We start from the raw sequence: 16,379 nt of genomic DNA on the forward strand, positions 1-16,379 counted from the left end.
CTTGTGCCTAGGAGTTCAAGACCAGCCCTGGCAAGATAGCAAGACCTCTTCTCTACAAAAAAGCAGCAGTAGCCGGGTGCAGTGGCTCATGCCTGTTATCCCAGCACTTTGGGAGGCTGAGACAGGTGAATCACCTGAGGTCAGGAGTTCGAGACCAGCCTGGCCAACACAGTGAAACCCTGTTTCTACTAAAAATACAAAAAATTAGCTGGGTGTGGTGGCAGGTGCCTGTAGTCCCAGCTACTCAGGAGGCTGAGGCAGGAGAATCGCTTGAACCCGGGAAGCGGAGGTTGCAGTGAGCAGAGATCACACCGCACTCTAGCCTGGGCAACAAGAGCAAAACTCTGTCTTAAAAAAAAAAAAAAGGAAGAAGAAGAAAACAAACTCTCATCTGTCTGCTCTTAAACCACACCTGTGTATTGCTTTCTAGTCCAGAACCTGCCAAAAATAAATGGAGACAGTATCCCTGTTCGTGTACTAACAGTACTATATCTATAATCAAACTTTTTTGAAAATCTGACATCACTATAATTTTAGAATTTAGCACTTAGATTTATATAGTTGAGGTATACAAGTAGAGATGTTATTAAATGTTGCCTGTAGATTTTTTTTTTTTTTTTTTTTTTTTTGCGGGATAGGGATGAAGTTTTGGTCTTGTTCCCCAGGCTGGAGTACAATGGCTTCATCTCAGCTCACTGCAACCTCTGCCTCCCGGGTTCAAGCGACTCTCCTGCCCCAGCCTCCAGAGTAGCTGGGATTACAGGCGCCCACCACCACACCCAGCTAATTTTTTGTGTTTTTAGTAGAGACGGGCTTTCACCATATTGGCCAGGCTGGTCTCGAACTCCTGACCTCAGGTGATCCACCTGCCTCGGCTTCCCAAAGTACTGGAATTACAGATGTGAGCTACCATGCCCGGCGGAGATTTCTCTCTTTGTAACAATATGTATTAAGGACTGTGGAGCATAAGAGCTAGAAGCTTTAAAATATCAATTGTGTGATTGCTTTTGTGAAAAAAAAAATTTTTTTAATTGAGTTGCTCTTTTCTTAAAATGAAATTAATTGTGTTTCTTTATGTTCCTAAAGGAAAGATAAAAATTCAAGATATTTTAGCATGCAGCTTCCTAGATGATTTATTGGAGGTAAATGTTTTTAAAGTACTTAATTGTATCACTTGACAGTTGCTATCTTCTAATTATGTCTTTATGTTGCATTAGCTAAGGGATGAGGAACTGTCCAAGGAGAGTCAAGAAACAAATTGGTTTTCTGCTCCTTCTGCCCTAAGAGTTTATGGTATGTTCCTATCATAATGCTAAAATTTGAATTATCTATTCTTCAGGTGATTGGTGTTCAGAGTACAGTTTTATACATACACTGATATAGCTTAAGATCAAAGCATTTAATTACCTTAAGCTCTAGTATTGTACATTACCAAAATTTACTTGTTTAAATACCAATGTTTTAACTTTTTGGACTCTCCCCAACCTTTTTGAAGACAGGGTCTCACCCTCTCACCCTGGCTGGAGTGCACTGGCACGATCATGGCTCAGTGCAGCCTTGAAGTCCTGGGCTCAATCCTCCAACCTCAGTGTCCCCACCCCACCCCACTGACCCCAGTACTGGGACTACAGGCGCCATGCCTGGCTAATTTTTTAAACTTTTTTTAGAGATGGGATCTCACTGTGTTGCCCAGGCTGGTTTCAAACTCCTGGGCTCAAGCAATCTACCTATCCTGGTCTCCCAAAGTGTTGGGATTATAGGCATGAGCCACTGCATCCAGCAGAACCCTTTTTAAGTTATACAGTTTCTTTTCAATAGAATAGAATGTAATTTGATCCTTGTTGACTCAGGAGCACCATTATGAACATTAGCTGTTGTCATGCTTTGTTGATAAAATGCTGTTCCCAGGATCTACTGATGGAGCTATTCTACATTATCTTGTTGGGTGATCTTTTGACTCCTTTGGCTTTTTTTTTTTGGAGATGGAGTCTCGCAGTGTTATCCAGGCTGGAGTCCAGTGGCATGATCTTGGCTCACTGCAACCTCCACCTCCCAGGTTCAAGCGATTCTCCTTGCTTCAGCCTCCCAAGTAGCTGGGATTACAGGCTTCCACCACCACACCTGGCTTTTTTTTTTTTTTTTAAGTAGAGATGGTGTTTCACTGTGTTGGCCAGGCTGCTCTGGAACTCCTGACCTCTGATCCACTCACCTCGGCCTCCCAAAGTGCCCCTTTTGGCATTCTTATCTCTACTTTCAAGTGCTGGCATTTCAGTGCTTTTTGTTCGCCTCTTACCTCCATTTAATTTAGAAACCTAGGAATGTTTAAAAAGACTGCAAACTGAAAACAGTGATGTAAGTGAAACATCCTAGACCATGGCCTTCATGATGGGTTTTCTTTGGCTGTTTCTAGCCCAAGGGTTGTTCTGATCAAGATTGCAAAGGTAGCTGATAGCATTATACATAGGCCACTACCCTAACCGTAACATGAATAGTTTGAAAATCAAAATATTAACCAAGAAAAAGAACTTTTTGTTAGTCTATTCTTCTGATTAAAATTGTATTGTGGTCATAAGTGTCTTTATTATTTTTCTTTCCAAGGCCAGTACTTGAATCTTGATAAAGATCACAATGGCATGCTCAGTAAAGAAGAACTCTCGCGCTATGGAACAGCTACCATGACCAATGTCTTCTTAGACCGTGTTTTCCAGGAGTGTCTCACTTATGATGGAGAAATGGTAGTGGTTTAAATCTGCTACAAAGTTTAAAAAGTTTAGGCTCCCAGAGTTTCCAGAAACCCTTTTCTTGATGTAATATAGCCCTTTTTCTTTTCTTTTTCTTTTTCTTTTTTTTTTTTTTTTTTTTTTGAGACAAAGTCTTGCTCTGTCACCCAGGCTAGAGTGCGGTGGTATGATCTCGGCTCACTGCAACCTCTACTTCCTGGGTTTAAGTGATTCTCCTGCCTCAGCCTCCAGAGTAGCTGGGATTATGGGCACATGCCACCACGTCCAGCTAATTTTTGTATTTTTAGTAGAGATGGGGTTTCACCAGGTTGGCCAGGCTGGTCTTGAACTCCCGACCTCAGGTGATCCGCCTCCCAAAGTGCTGAGATTACAGGCATGAGCTACCACACTCGGCCCAGCATTATTTATATTAATTGTAACAGTGTCTTTAAAATGTGTAAACTGATCAAATTACTTGAGATTCAGAGCCTTTGGTCTTAATGTAAATTCACTTAAAAACATCTGCATTATGGCCTCAGGGCAAATAGAAAAGCTTATTTTGTTGATTTCATTGTCAGTACACCTATTGTACAATAGTGCATTCTAGTTAAAAAAAAAAAAAAAAAAAGGCTGAGGCCAGGCTTGGTAGCTTATGACTACAATCCTAGCTCTTTGGGAGGCCAAGGCCAGAGAACCACTTAAGGCCAGTCATTCAAGATTAGCCTGAGCGATATAGCGAGACTGTCTCTACAAAAAAAATAAAAAAATTACATGGGCATGGGTGGAATGTGCCTGTAGTATAGCTACTTGGGAGGCTGACGCAGGAGGATTGCTTGACCTGAGGAGTTTGAGGCTGCAGTGAGCTATGATGAGGCCACTGCACTCCAGTCTGGCCAATAGAGTGAGACCATGTCTCTTAAAAAAAAGCTGAAACATTAGTAAATTATTATGGCTATTTTCATTTAGATAGTTCTGTCATTAAATTACCAGGTCAGATGTAGTAACACATATGCCATGATTTAATTCTGAGAATCAGGTTGTATTAGTCTTTAGAAGTGGCTATATGAGCAGTTGAAGATAACATGGACTTGTCTTTTTATTATGACAATGCAAAATACTTGAGAAGGAAAATTCTAAACAGCATTTTAAAATCACCATTTTTGCTGCTAAAAACATGGGTTAAGAATCTGATAAATGTCCTGCTGGGCGTGGTGGCTCACGCCTGTAATCCCAGCACTTTCGGAGGCCGAGGCGGGCAGATCACGAGGTCAGGAAATGGAGACCATCCTGGCTAACATAGTGAAACCCATCTCCACTAAAAATACAAAAAAAATTAGCCGGCCGTGGTGGCAGGCGCCTGTAGTCCCAGGTACTCAGGAGGCTGAGGCAGGAGAATGGTGTCAACCCAGGAGGTGTAGCTTGCAGTGAGCCAAGATGGCGCCATTGCACTCCAGCCTGAGTGACCAGAGCTAGACTCCTCTCAAAAAAAAAAAAAAAAAAAAGAATGTGATAAATTTCCCAAAGCAGTTATGCTTAAAAAACAGTCATACTGTCATGAGAATGGGGGTCTTACATTTTATCATTGAGCTTCAATAGCAGTTTGCTAAATAACACAAAAGAGAGGAAAGGGCACAGAAAGTTTATTTTGTAACTCCCATAGCTGTAAACAGTAGACAGTGAGGAGCTTGTAGTATTAATATAATGATTCCTGGTGAATAAAGAAAATCAGAGGCCACAACTGTGGATTGAAGTCAGATCACAATCTGCATTCTTTAACTCTTTACTGCAATTTATGCAGAAAGGAACTTTTCTAAGAATATAACATTTTTATCTAAGTGAGAATCTCCCAATTACTTCACTACTTTTTACCATTTTAAAAAAATCTATGAGTATCCTGTTTTTATAGGGAAGGCTTTCTGTTCTCTTTATGTCTTTCTGGCCTTTACATTTTGCCTTTTTATGGATGAGAACAGTGTCAGCTCACTGTAAAATGCCTGGCAATCTCAAGACAGCTTCTTATTGGAAATCTGAATTAAAAATTTTAAACAATATTTTAAAATAGCAGTTTAAGTATACTGTTCTGAGGCTGGGCATGGTGGCTCATGCCTGTAAATCCCAGCATTTTGGGAGGCCGAGGCGGGTGGATCACCTGAGGTTGGGAGTTTTGAGACCAGCCTGACCAACATGGAAAAACCCCTTCTCTACTAAAAATATAAAATTAGCCAGGCGTGGTGGTGCATGCCTGTAATCCCAGATATGCGGGAGGCTGAGGCAGGAGAATGGCTTGAACCCGGGAGGCAGAGGTTGTGGTGAGCCGAGATCACACCATAGCACTCCAGCCTGGGCAACAAGAGCGAAACTCTGTCTCAAAAAAAAAAAGAAAAAGTATGCTGTTCTATTCATTCCAGATGAAAAATTTGTTTTTCAAAATAACTGCACTGAAATGAAGATACAAGTTTATAACTTAGTCACTGTATTATCTGTTTCAAAAGTTTGAAGCAGGATGCAGTAGTTCATCCCTCTAATCCCAGCACTTTGGAAGGCCAAGGCCAGATGACGGCTTGAGCCGAGGAGCTTGAGACTAGCATGGGTAATACGGGAATACCCCATCTCTACAAAGAATTTTAAAAATTAGCCAAGTGTAATGACGTGCACCTGTAGTCTCAGCTACCTGTGAGGCTGTAGTGGGAAGATTGCTTGAGCCTGGGAGATCTAGGTTGTAGTGACCACTTCACTTCAGCCTGGTTGATAAAGTGAGACTCTGTCTCAAAAACAAGAATAATGTTCTTGTTTTATGAATAATGAAAGAACTATAGTTTAACACAGCAAATCTCTCATAAAAAAATGAACTAGGGCTGGGCACAGTGGTGCATGCCTGTAATCCCAGCACTTTGGGAGGCTGGGGCAGGCAGGTCACTTGAGGTCAGGAGTTTGAGACTAGCTTGGGTAACAAGGCAAAATCCTGTCTCTACTAAAAATATAAAAATTAGCTGGGCATGGTGGTATGCACCTGTATTCCCAGCTACTTGGGAGGCTGAGACAGGAGAATCGCTTGAACCTGGGAGGCAGAGGTTTCAGTGAGCTGAGATTGTGCCACTGCACTCCAGCCTGGACGACAGAGCGAGACTCCATCTCAAAAAAAAAAAACAAAAAAAAACCCAAAAAACTATGTCCTCAAAACTGTCCTGTGCAGATTATATATAGCATTCCTGTGGCTGGACGTGGTGGCTCACACCTATAATCCCAGCACTTTGGGAGGCTGAGGCAGGCGGATCACCTGAGGTCGGGAGTTCGAGACCAGCCTGACCAACATGGAGAAACCCTGTCTCCACTGAAAATACAAAATTAGCCTGGCATGGTGGCACATGCCTGTAATCCCAGCTACTCAGGAGGCAGGAGAATCGCTTGAACCCAGGAGGTGGAGGTTGTGGTGAGCCGAGATCATGCCATTGCACTCCAGCCTGGGCAACAAGAGTGAAACTCCATCTCAAGAAAAAGAAAATAAATTCCTAGAAACCAATATGAAGTATATAAATGGATTTCTCATTTCATAACTTAGGGAAAAAATTAAATTTGCCACCTTTGATTGCAAAATAGCTTCAAATCTTAATATGCACTTGAAAGTTAATTTCAACTAAGGCCTCTCTAATGAACATTATTTTCTGTTCTGCAGGACTATAAGACCTACTTGGACTTTGTCCTTGCATTAGAAAACAGAAAGGAACCCGCAGCTCTACAGTATATTTTCAAACTGCTTGATATTGAGAACAAAGGATATCTGAATGTCTTTTCACTTAATTATTTCTTTAGGGTAAGTCTCATTTGCATAAGTGAGTCATTGTTCCTTAAGGTATCATTTGGTTGTGGCCGGGTCTGTCTCAAAAAAAAAAAAAAAAAATTGTGAGATGCAGCAAAAGCACTGGCTAGAGGGAAATTTATAGTATTGAATGTATATACTGGAAAACGTTAAAGATCTAAAATCAGCATCTACTTTAGGAAATTAGAAAAAGGAGCAAATTAAAGATGTATCATTTTGTGTAAATTAAATATTTAGTAACCATTTTACCTAACTCGTGATTTTTATTTATTTTTTTTCTTTTTTTGAGAAAACGTCTGGCTGTGTCACCCAGGCTGGAGTGCAGTGGCACGATCATAGCTCATTGCAACCTCCAACTCCTGGGCTCAGGCAATCTTCCCACTCAGCCTCCCCAATAACTGGGTCCACTTGCCTGTAATCCCAGCTATTCGGGAGGCTGAGGCAGGAGAATCACTTGAACCCAGGAGGCGGAGGTTGCAGTAAGCCAAAATTACGCCACTGCATTCTAGCTTGGGCAGCAGAGCAAGACTGTCTCAAAAAAAAAAAAAAAAAAAAAAAAATACAACTACCAAAGTCTATAAAAATTTCTGTGGAAAGGAGCTACCTTTTCTGAGCTGCTTAGCATCTTACAAGTTTTTCATCACAAGTACAGAATTTATCACATATTTGTATTTCCAATGGTAGTACAGCCCCTGACATATACATAATTTTATTTTACATCTAGTCAAATCAGCTTTAACTCATTTATATTTTTTTAAATAGGAAAGAAATAAAAAACTAAAAACAGACTTGATTTCCTTCTGAAATCTGTTATGTAAATGCTTTTATTAAACTTAAAAATCGGCTGGGTGCAGTGGCTCATGCCTGTAATCCCAGCACTTTGGGAGGCCAAGGTGGGTGGATCACGAGGTCAGGAGATCAAGACCATCCTCACTAACATGGTGAAACCTCGTCTCTACTAAAAAATACAAAAAACTAACCAGGCGAGGTAGTGGGCGCCTGTAATCCCAGCTACTCGGGAGGCTGAGGCAGGAGAATGGCGTAAACCTGGGAGGCGGAGCTTGCAGTGAGCTGAGATCCGGCCACTGCACTCCAGCCTGGGCGACAGAGCGAGACTCTGTCTCAAAAAAAAAAAAAAAGTGTCCAGTGCTGAGCCCTATAATCCTGGGCTATTCATAGAGTTTTCGGACATCAGTATCCTAGTGATAAAGCTGGGCCTGGATGATTCACTCTAGATCATACCATCCAAGCCTATTACTATATTAACATAGCGTGTACTCAGATGCTTATCTACTTCAAAGAGATTCCTTTATGGATACTCTGATTATTAGTGCTAACACATACAGAGTAGGCATTAGGAACAAAGCTAGTTGACTATTCACCAAGAATTTTAAACTTCATATTTCCACTGAATAATGCTCACCTAAAGTATTTTGTAGTCCCACTGGATGACAGCAGTTTCTTCATTTTTTTGTTAAAGTTTATAAAAAGGAAGAGTTTTGGGAGGTCTACCTCCATTTCTTGTATTACGTAGAAAGCAAAGTGTAGGGTAGGAAGGGAGACAAGACAGTACATTGGGGGTCTTAAGAGAATAGTGAAAACAGGAATAACATTCGTGGAAAATGAGAGGAGCAGATCAAACAGAATAATTGTGATGCCATGTTGAGGGCCCATTTGAAGTTGGAGAACATTCCTGTGTAGACACAGCAATCTGTAGTCTTTTTATTTTTTTTTCCTGAAGTTCTCAATAGTTAAGATACAGGTCTAAAAAGGTCAATACACTGAGAATTTAGGTTTTGCTCATTGATGTGGAATAAGGTCAAGAAAGCTAAAAAGATTGTCAAAAGAGAGAATGATAAGGTTTGTGGTCTGATAGGAAAGGAAGTATAAGTAGAAAGGGGTTGTGGGGCAAGAGAGGGGATGTTGTGTATTTCATTTTTTACTTACAGATTTATTTCTATCAAATACAGGCCATACAGGAACTAATGAAAATCCATGGACAAGATCCTGTTTCATTTCAAGATGTCAAGGTTATCTTTTCCTTTGATTTACATATTACCAGATAATTATGAGATAGTCATTTGTATTACATGAAATTTTATATGAAAGCAAGTAATGAAGTACTATTTGAATCAAGTATTTGCTTTTTGTTCTGAACTGATATTTAAATCATTACGAACTGAGACCACATTTGGACTATTTATATAGTTTATAATTTTAGTATTGTCATCACTGTGTTCTTATTGGAAGGATTCATTCATTTTAATTGAAAATTAAGACAGTCAGGGGGCCAGGCGCAGTGGCTCACACTTGTAATCCCAGCACTTTGGGAGGCCAAGGTGGACGGATCACCCGAGGTCAGCAGTTCAAGACCAGCCTGGTCAACATGGTGAAATCCCATCTCTACTAAAAATACAAAAATTAGCTGAGCGTGGTGGTGCATGCATGTAATCCTGGCTACTTGGAAGGCTGAGGCAGGAGAATCATTTGAGCCCGGGAGGTGGAGGTTGCAGTGAGCTGAGATCGCGCCATTGCACTCCAGCCTGGGCAACAAGAGTGAAACTCCGTCTCAAAAGAAAAAAAAAAAGAAAATTAAGACAGTCAGTACAGTCTACATCCTACGGCAGTCTATTCAACTGTAAACTGAATTTTTGCCTTGGAACTGTTTAGATTCAGGCACTTTTTTTTAGTATGCTACCTCAAAGAGCCTTTTCACCTGAGTAATTTTACTACAAATTTTATTTTACTACAAATTTTGTAGTAATTTTACTACAAAAAGATTAGAAAACACGTACTAATTCCCTGTAAATATCTGTTGTACACTTCGTAATATAGAAGGAGGTCTTCTATATGTTCCAGTAAGTTTCAGCAGAATTTAGCTTCTTTTTGGATATCTAATGCATATCCAGAAAGAACTCCTCTCCTATCCTAATAAAATGTTGACATCAATATTGGAAATGAAGCTTTGTCACTATCTCTGAAACATTTAGATGTTTAATTGAGTTGAACTGTTGGCAAAAAAAATTAAACCAAACCCTTGTTAGCCGAGCGTGGTGTTATGCAGCTGTAATCCCAGCTACTCGGGAGGCTGAGGCAGGAGAATGGCTTGAACCTAGGAGGCAAAGGTTGCAGCTAGCCAAGATCGCACTACTGCACTCCAGCCTGGGTGACAGAGGGAAACTCCATCTCACACAAAAAAAGAAGGGGCTGGGCACGGTGGCTCATGTCTGCAATCCCAGCACTTTGGAAGGCCGAAGCAGGTGGATCACCTGAGGTCAGGAGTTTGAGACCAGCCTGACCAGTATGGAGAAACCTCGTCTCTACTAAAAATACAAAAATTGGCCAGATGTGGTGGTGTATGCCTGTAATCCCAGCTACTTGGGAGGCTGAGGCAGGAAAATCGCTTGAACCCAGGAGGCAGAGGCTGCGGTAAGCCGAGATCACGACATTGCACTCCAGCCTGGGCAAGAAGAGTGAAACTCTGTCTCAAAAAAAAAAAAACAAGGCTGGGTGCGGTGGCTCATGCGTATAATTCCGGCACTTTGGGAGGCTAAGGCGGGCAGATTACTTAAGGTCAGGAGCTCGAGACCAGCCTGGCCAATATGGTGAAACCCCATCTCTACTAAAAATACAAAAATTTGCTGGGTGTGGTGGCGCACACCTGTAGTCCCAGCTACTCGGGAGGCTGAGGCAGAAGAATCGCTTGAACCCCGGAGGCGGAGGTTGCAGTAAGCCGAGATCGCTTTATTGTACTCCAGCCTGGATGACAGAGCGAGACTCCATCTCAAAAACAAAACAAAACAAAAAAACAAAAACTACAGACAGAATCTTGTTTCACCACCAATTAGAAGGCAACAGAAAAATATGTAAGAAATTAGTTAACATGCAGTCCCTGAACACTGCAATAAATAGTTCTGCCACTAATTACCTATGTAGCTGGATTAGACACTGAGCCTTGGTTTCTTCATCTACAAAATGAAGGATAGCTATCACATAGCTAAGGAGTTATCCAATAAAATTTTGTGATTGTAGGTAGAGAAAAGGAAACTGCCTGTTAAATGGAAAAGAAAAAAAGTAGAACAAAAAATTAACATAAGCCCAAGTGGCAGCCCTCAATTTTATTCCTCTGTACTTCAGTGGATGCAGACAGCCCTGAATTTTGGATCACGATGTGTGATAGAAATTAAGTGGATCAAATTTCATTGTATTTTTTTTTTTCTTTTGCAGGATGAAATCTTTGACATGGTAAAACCAAAGGATCCTTTGAAAATCTCTCTTCAGGATTTAATCAACAGTAATCAAGGAGACACGGTAACCACCATTCTAATCGATTTGAATGGCTTCTGGACTTACGAGAACAGAGAAGCTCTTGTTGCAAATGACAGTGAAAACTCTACAGACCTTGATGATACATGATCTCTGAAAGACTACACTGTCTTATATTAAGAGATACTTGAATGCTGCGTGTAAAGCCTTTAAAGCAAAATCCTCAGAATGATCTAAATAAAACACTTGATATGCCTAGAAGACACAGCAAATGTTTTGGTTACTGGAATTCTGGTTGCAATAGTTTAGAAGCAATAGAACCAAATATTGCTTGTTAGGAGGTGGGGTAAGTTCTGGTTCCTTTTAGTTCAAAGATGGGAAGTGTGATTTGCTGTAGATAGATGATGTTCAGTTTAAACATGCATAATCTTCAGAGATGAAGTTTCCATGGAATATTTCTGACAGTCATTTAGAATGTGAATATTTGACTGACAGTGCATATATGTATACATACACACTATGTGTTTGTGTGTGTCTATATATATAAAATCTCAAAGATTACAAATTTTCCCATTCATTAGAGTAGAGCCGTTTTATTTCTGGGTTAGGATTAGGATTTTTTTTTTTTTTAGGGGGTTCAAGTGATTCTCCCGCCTCAGCCTCCTGAGTAGCTGGGATTATAGGCGCCTGCCAACACACCTGGCTAATTTTTGTATTTTAGCAGAGCCAAGGTTTCACCATGTTGGCCAGGCTGGTCTCGAACTCCTGACCTGAACTGATCTGCCCGCCTCGGCCTCCTAAAGTGCTGGGATTACAGATGTGAGCCACGGCACCCAGCCTTTTGGTTTTCGTTTTTTTTTTTTTTTTTTCTTAAGACGGTCTCCCTCTGTTGTCTAGGCTGGAGTGCAGTGGCATGATCTCTGCTCACTGCAGCCTCCACCTCCCAGCTTCAAGTGATTCTCCTGACTCAGTCTCCTGAGTAGCTGGGACTTCAGGTGTGCACCACCATGCCCGGCTAATTTTTGTATTTTTAGTAGAGATGGGGTCTCGCCATGTTGGCCAGGCTAGTCTCGAACTCCTGACCTCAGGTGATCTGCCTGCCTCAGCCTCTCACAGTGCTGGGATTATAGCCACCATGATACATGAGCTATGCCCAGCCTTGTTCTTTCTTTTAATTGGATGTTTTAATAAAATGTATTCAAACTAATGTTTTACTTTCATGAAAATCATTGGTATAAAAAATTTGTCAGCCGGGCACGGTGGCTCATGCCTGTTATCCCAACACTTTGGGAGGCCGAGGTGGGCAGACCACGAGGTCAGGAGATTGAGACCATCCTGGATACCACGGTGAAACCCTGTCTCTACTAAAAATACAAAAAATTAGCCGGGCATGGTGGTGGACGCCTGTAGTCCCAGCTACTCGGGAGGCTGAGGCAGGAGAATGGCATGAACCCGGGCAGCGGAACTTGCAGTGAGCCAAAATCATGCTACTGCACTCCATCCTGGGTGACAGAGCGAGACTCCATCTCAAAAAAAAAAAAAAAAATTGTCTAGTTTTATTAACCAATACCAGAGCTACATTTTACAAAACTTAATTCCAAGCCTGGACAACATGGCAAAACTAAGTCTGTACAAAAAATAAATAAAAAACATTAGCTGGGCATGGTGGTATGAGCCTGTCATCACTGATCCTTGGGAGGCTGACAGGGAAGGACTGCTTAAGCCCAGGAGGTCGAGGCTGGAGTGAGCCATGATTGCACCATTGCACTCCAGCCTGGGCAACAGAGTAAAACCCTGTCTCAAACCAAAAATTTTGACTTTCTAAAGGCAATATTCTCCTCATTATTTTTAAACGCTTACCAGGATTCACAGTATTATTTTCAGTTCTCCCTGTTTAAAAGCATATTTAAATAACTTGATGACTTGGATATATTATATATGTTACTCTGCTACAGAAACAGAAAAACCACCACCAAATTATATTCTAAGATACTTTGTACACCAATTGCACCATCTTTTTTTTAATCTAAAACATTCAATTCTTCCACAGGTGGGAGCACATGAATTAGCATCATTTACTACTTGTAGCTTTCACTACAGACTCTCAGACTTATGATGCCTAAAAGAAATAGAATACTTCTAGTTGGATTTAAAAGCTACAAATAAACAGAGGAAATATACCCTATTTTGAAAGTACCACTTGAGTGTTATGCATGTAGTTCAATATTATGTTGCTAATTTTAATTGCTCAAAGTTAAAGAGCTTAAACCTCCCCCTCATGCATTCCTGAATCACCCATTACTCCCACACATACATTGTTCGATATAGCATAAACCTAAGTAAATAAAGATGTGGCAAAATGAAAAAAAAAAAAATAACGTTATACCATTCTCATCTATGAATGGCATCAGTAGACAGATGTGAAGAAAAGTAATGTGATTATAATTTTAAAAATCATATTTAATAGGATTCATTTATTATTAAATGAACATTAGGTTACTTGATGAATAATAAATCTTTGGCACAATGAAAACTCTTAATGCAGAGTGAGACCAAAATGAAGGTAATAACTGTCTTCTTCCTAACCCTTGCTTTAGTTGGTCTTTCCACCAGACTGTCACTTTATTTTAAGGATATTATAATAGCACAAAGCCACCAACTTTACCATTAGAGAGATCTTCATTAAATTATCTTTGTTGTAATAAAGGTCATCTGGAGGAAATACTGGTCTGGACACAATAATAAATGTTAAGCTTTCTAATATTTTCCAATTTTAGACACAAATTGAAAGGATCATTTATAATGTCAAAAATATACTTTTTTCTAACTAATCTATCCTAGGACTAAGACACTATTAGCAATTAAAGTAGATAGAGCAAATCTAAATGTGGAGAGAAAAAGTAATTTCTACTTATGTTTGAACAGATGAAAGCACGAGTAAATTGAAAGCCTGAAATATTAGCTTGGAGGAATAAAATCACTTGGGGCATGGAGCAGGATATACCAGCCTTTAACTCTACACTTCCCCCAAGAAAAAATATACAGATAGCTATGTACAAGTCAAAATAGCCCTGGGAGAGTTCAAGAGACCACTTAAGAAACTACGGCAACACAGTGAAGCCAAAAAAAAAAGAGTGAGTGAAAGGAAAAAAAAAGAAACAAACAAACGAATAGCCATATGGAAAAAAACAACTGCTGAAATCAGCATACCTGAGACAGCAGAAACATCCTTTTTGGCTAGGAACAAAAAAAGCAGAAAGGGACTATCAGTATCAGCCACAAGGTGGAACCACCATGGCCCTCAGTAACCCACTCTGGCAGAAGACACTGGCATTTTTGTCGCAGGGGTAAGCAACAGCCATTTCTGAGAGAAAACCCAGAGGAAAAGATGAAGATGTACCATCCCCTCCCATATCCCTTTTCCCCCACCAAAAATACCGTGACTGTTGTGCCAAACTAGGATTGCAACTACTACCTTTCTTAATCTGCATGTGTCTCGGACATATGAGCAGCAACCATTTCAAAAGCGCCCACATAAAAATGCTCATACCAAATTTATTCTGTTACATAAGAGTGTTTATGGATTTACATTCCATTTGTGGACTGACTATCTCACTGGATCTTCTTTCCTGCAGTTAGAGGTGGTTTGGGTGCTGCTGAAGGTCATTGTCTCAATTTGTCTGGTGTTTGCAGAAGAGATGTCTGCAAAGTAGTAGAAGATCAAATTGGTGCCTGCCAAAGAAGGATGAAGTGCTGTAGAGCATGGAGGATTTTCATGCCAATTCCAACACCACTTATCATGTCAGATTATCAAGAACCCCTAAAACCTAAGTTGAAATGAAACTGACATAAAATAAAAATACATCAAAAGTGAAGTTATTTGCGTCTAAGAATATTAAAATATACATATTAAGTACTTCCTTCTTGATAACTATCTTGTATTTTCACTTATCAACATAAATGAATAAATACTAATTTTAAATATACCCAATACTATTTCTTTGTGAGTCATTAACAGATCTTAACAAAACCTTTAAAAATGAGAAAACTGTTATTTTTGTTTTCCAAGATGGTGGATTGAAGGCATTGTTAGCCTGCCTCTTGCACTTGGAAAGACAAAATGGTATGCAGAGATTCACACTGAACTTTCTTTCAAGAAGCAACACAGGAACTTAACAGGAAAATTGAAATAAGCCACAGACCATTTGAAAGAAGCAGCAGGATGCAGCTTACACCATAAGCTAGGCAGAAAATTTTGAGTTTCCAGGGTGCGAGAGGGGGATAAACTGACTCTAAGGTATACACTTCCATTGGGAAACCTGTCAATCTAGGCCATGGGGGAAGGCCTTAATCCTACTCAGGGCTGGAGTTGATTTAGTGAAGAGTGGTGAGTATATGAGGAGTGGCACTGGGATGTGCTTTGAGTCTCCAGCACGTTCCCAGGTTCTGGCAGGATGGAGGGAAGCCATTTCTGATTCTACCTCAGAGAGGACCTCCCAGAAGTCTGCCAGCTAACTCAAATGTTGGTCACAGGTTGAGAGAACCTCCCAACTGAACTGTTTGATATAATCTTGTGTGGGGACAAACTCCACAGGCCAGAACTGAGAGGTGAGTGGGACGTGTGATGCAACAGCAAGCACAGGAGCTGGATGCCCCTGCTTTGTAGGTGGATCAGGAGGGGTGTGGCCTGAAGGCTGCAGTTACTGTCTCAATAGGAGAGGCTTATGGTATGGGGCAGTTTTGAGCTCTGAGTTCAGACTTCTTGAAACTTAGCTAGCTACTCCCAGTGGAACACTGGGTGTGAGACCTGCCTTGCCAAGTGTGTGGGAGCTGGATGGGGCTTACTGCCAAGCTGCTACTCCCCATTCTTCATATGGACTCTCCTTGTACAGAGGCAGAGGCAGCTTCACTTCTCTCTGGAAAATTACCCCAGTGGCCCAAGAACTGCCTTCCAATTCCCACTGGAGCCACTGCTTGTCCCACACGTAGAGCCAGAGCATCACTTTACCTGACCTAGTTCCCACCTGGTTTTGCTCAACCACCTACCCTGGTAGATTAACACAAATAACAGAAGAAACTTTTAGAAGCCCTTTGGCTTTACCCGTTCCCTGAGACACCTGAGTCCCTCTCATAGGTAACATAAGGCAAGTCCAAATCTCACCACTACCACCACAGCTGGCAGTCTTTTGCAAGCACCACCTCCTGGCTGAAGGCCAACTGACACATCCATTAGAGCATCTTGAATTCAGAACATTCAATGTCATGGCAGGCTGAGGAGCCTCCTCTGCCCTAATTTGGCTCTCTATCACACATTCTCTCTCTCACACACACACACACATCAACCTACTGGCAAACCAAGGTAAACACACACACACACACACACACCTGCTCAATTCAGGCCATTATCCCTGATGAACATCGATGCAAAAATTCTCAATAAAATACTGGCAAACCGAATCCAGCAGCACATCAAAAAACTTATTCACCACGATCAAGTGGGCTGCATCTTTGGGATGAAAGGCTGGTTCAACATACACAAATCAATAAATGCAATTGATCACATAAACAGAACCAAA

General features: G+C 40.9%; 1 protein-coding gene across 3 annotated transcripts in view; it reads left to right on the plus strand.

The window, feature by feature from the left end:
• PPP2R3C (protein phosphatase 2 regulatory subunit B''gamma) overlaps window positions 1–11,075 on the plus strand; it is a 35,351-nt gene extending 24,276 nt beyond the window's left edge. For all 3 annotated transcript variants that reach the window (XM_026455344.2, XM_026455345.2, XM_026455346.1), the window contains 6 exons: window positions 1,087–1,142; window positions 1,218–1,293; window positions 2,599–2,735; window positions 6,394–6,531; window positions 8,508–8,567; window positions 10,765–11,075. In XM_026455344.2, coding sequence (XP_026311129.1) covers window positions 1,087–1,142; window positions 1,218–1,293; window positions 2,599–2,735; window positions 6,394–6,531; window positions 8,508–8,567; window positions 10,765–10,953 — 656 coding nt within the window. In that variant the 3' untranslated portion in view covers window positions 10,954–11,075. The remainder of the gene's footprint in view (window positions 1–1,086; window positions 1,143–1,217; window positions 1,294–2,598; window positions 2,736–6,393; window positions 6,532–8,507; window positions 8,568–10,764) is intronic.
• The last annotated feature ends 5,304 nt before the right edge of the window (window positions 11,076–16,379 follow it).

The sequence above is a fragment of the Piliocolobus tephrosceles genome, chromosome 6 (assembly GCF_002776525.5).
Source record: "Piliocolobus tephrosceles isolate RC106 chromosome 6, ASM277652v3, whole genome shotgun sequence".
Classification (NCBI taxonomy): Eukaryota; Metazoa; Chordata; class Mammalia; order Primates; family Cercopithecidae; genus Piliocolobus; species Piliocolobus tephrosceles.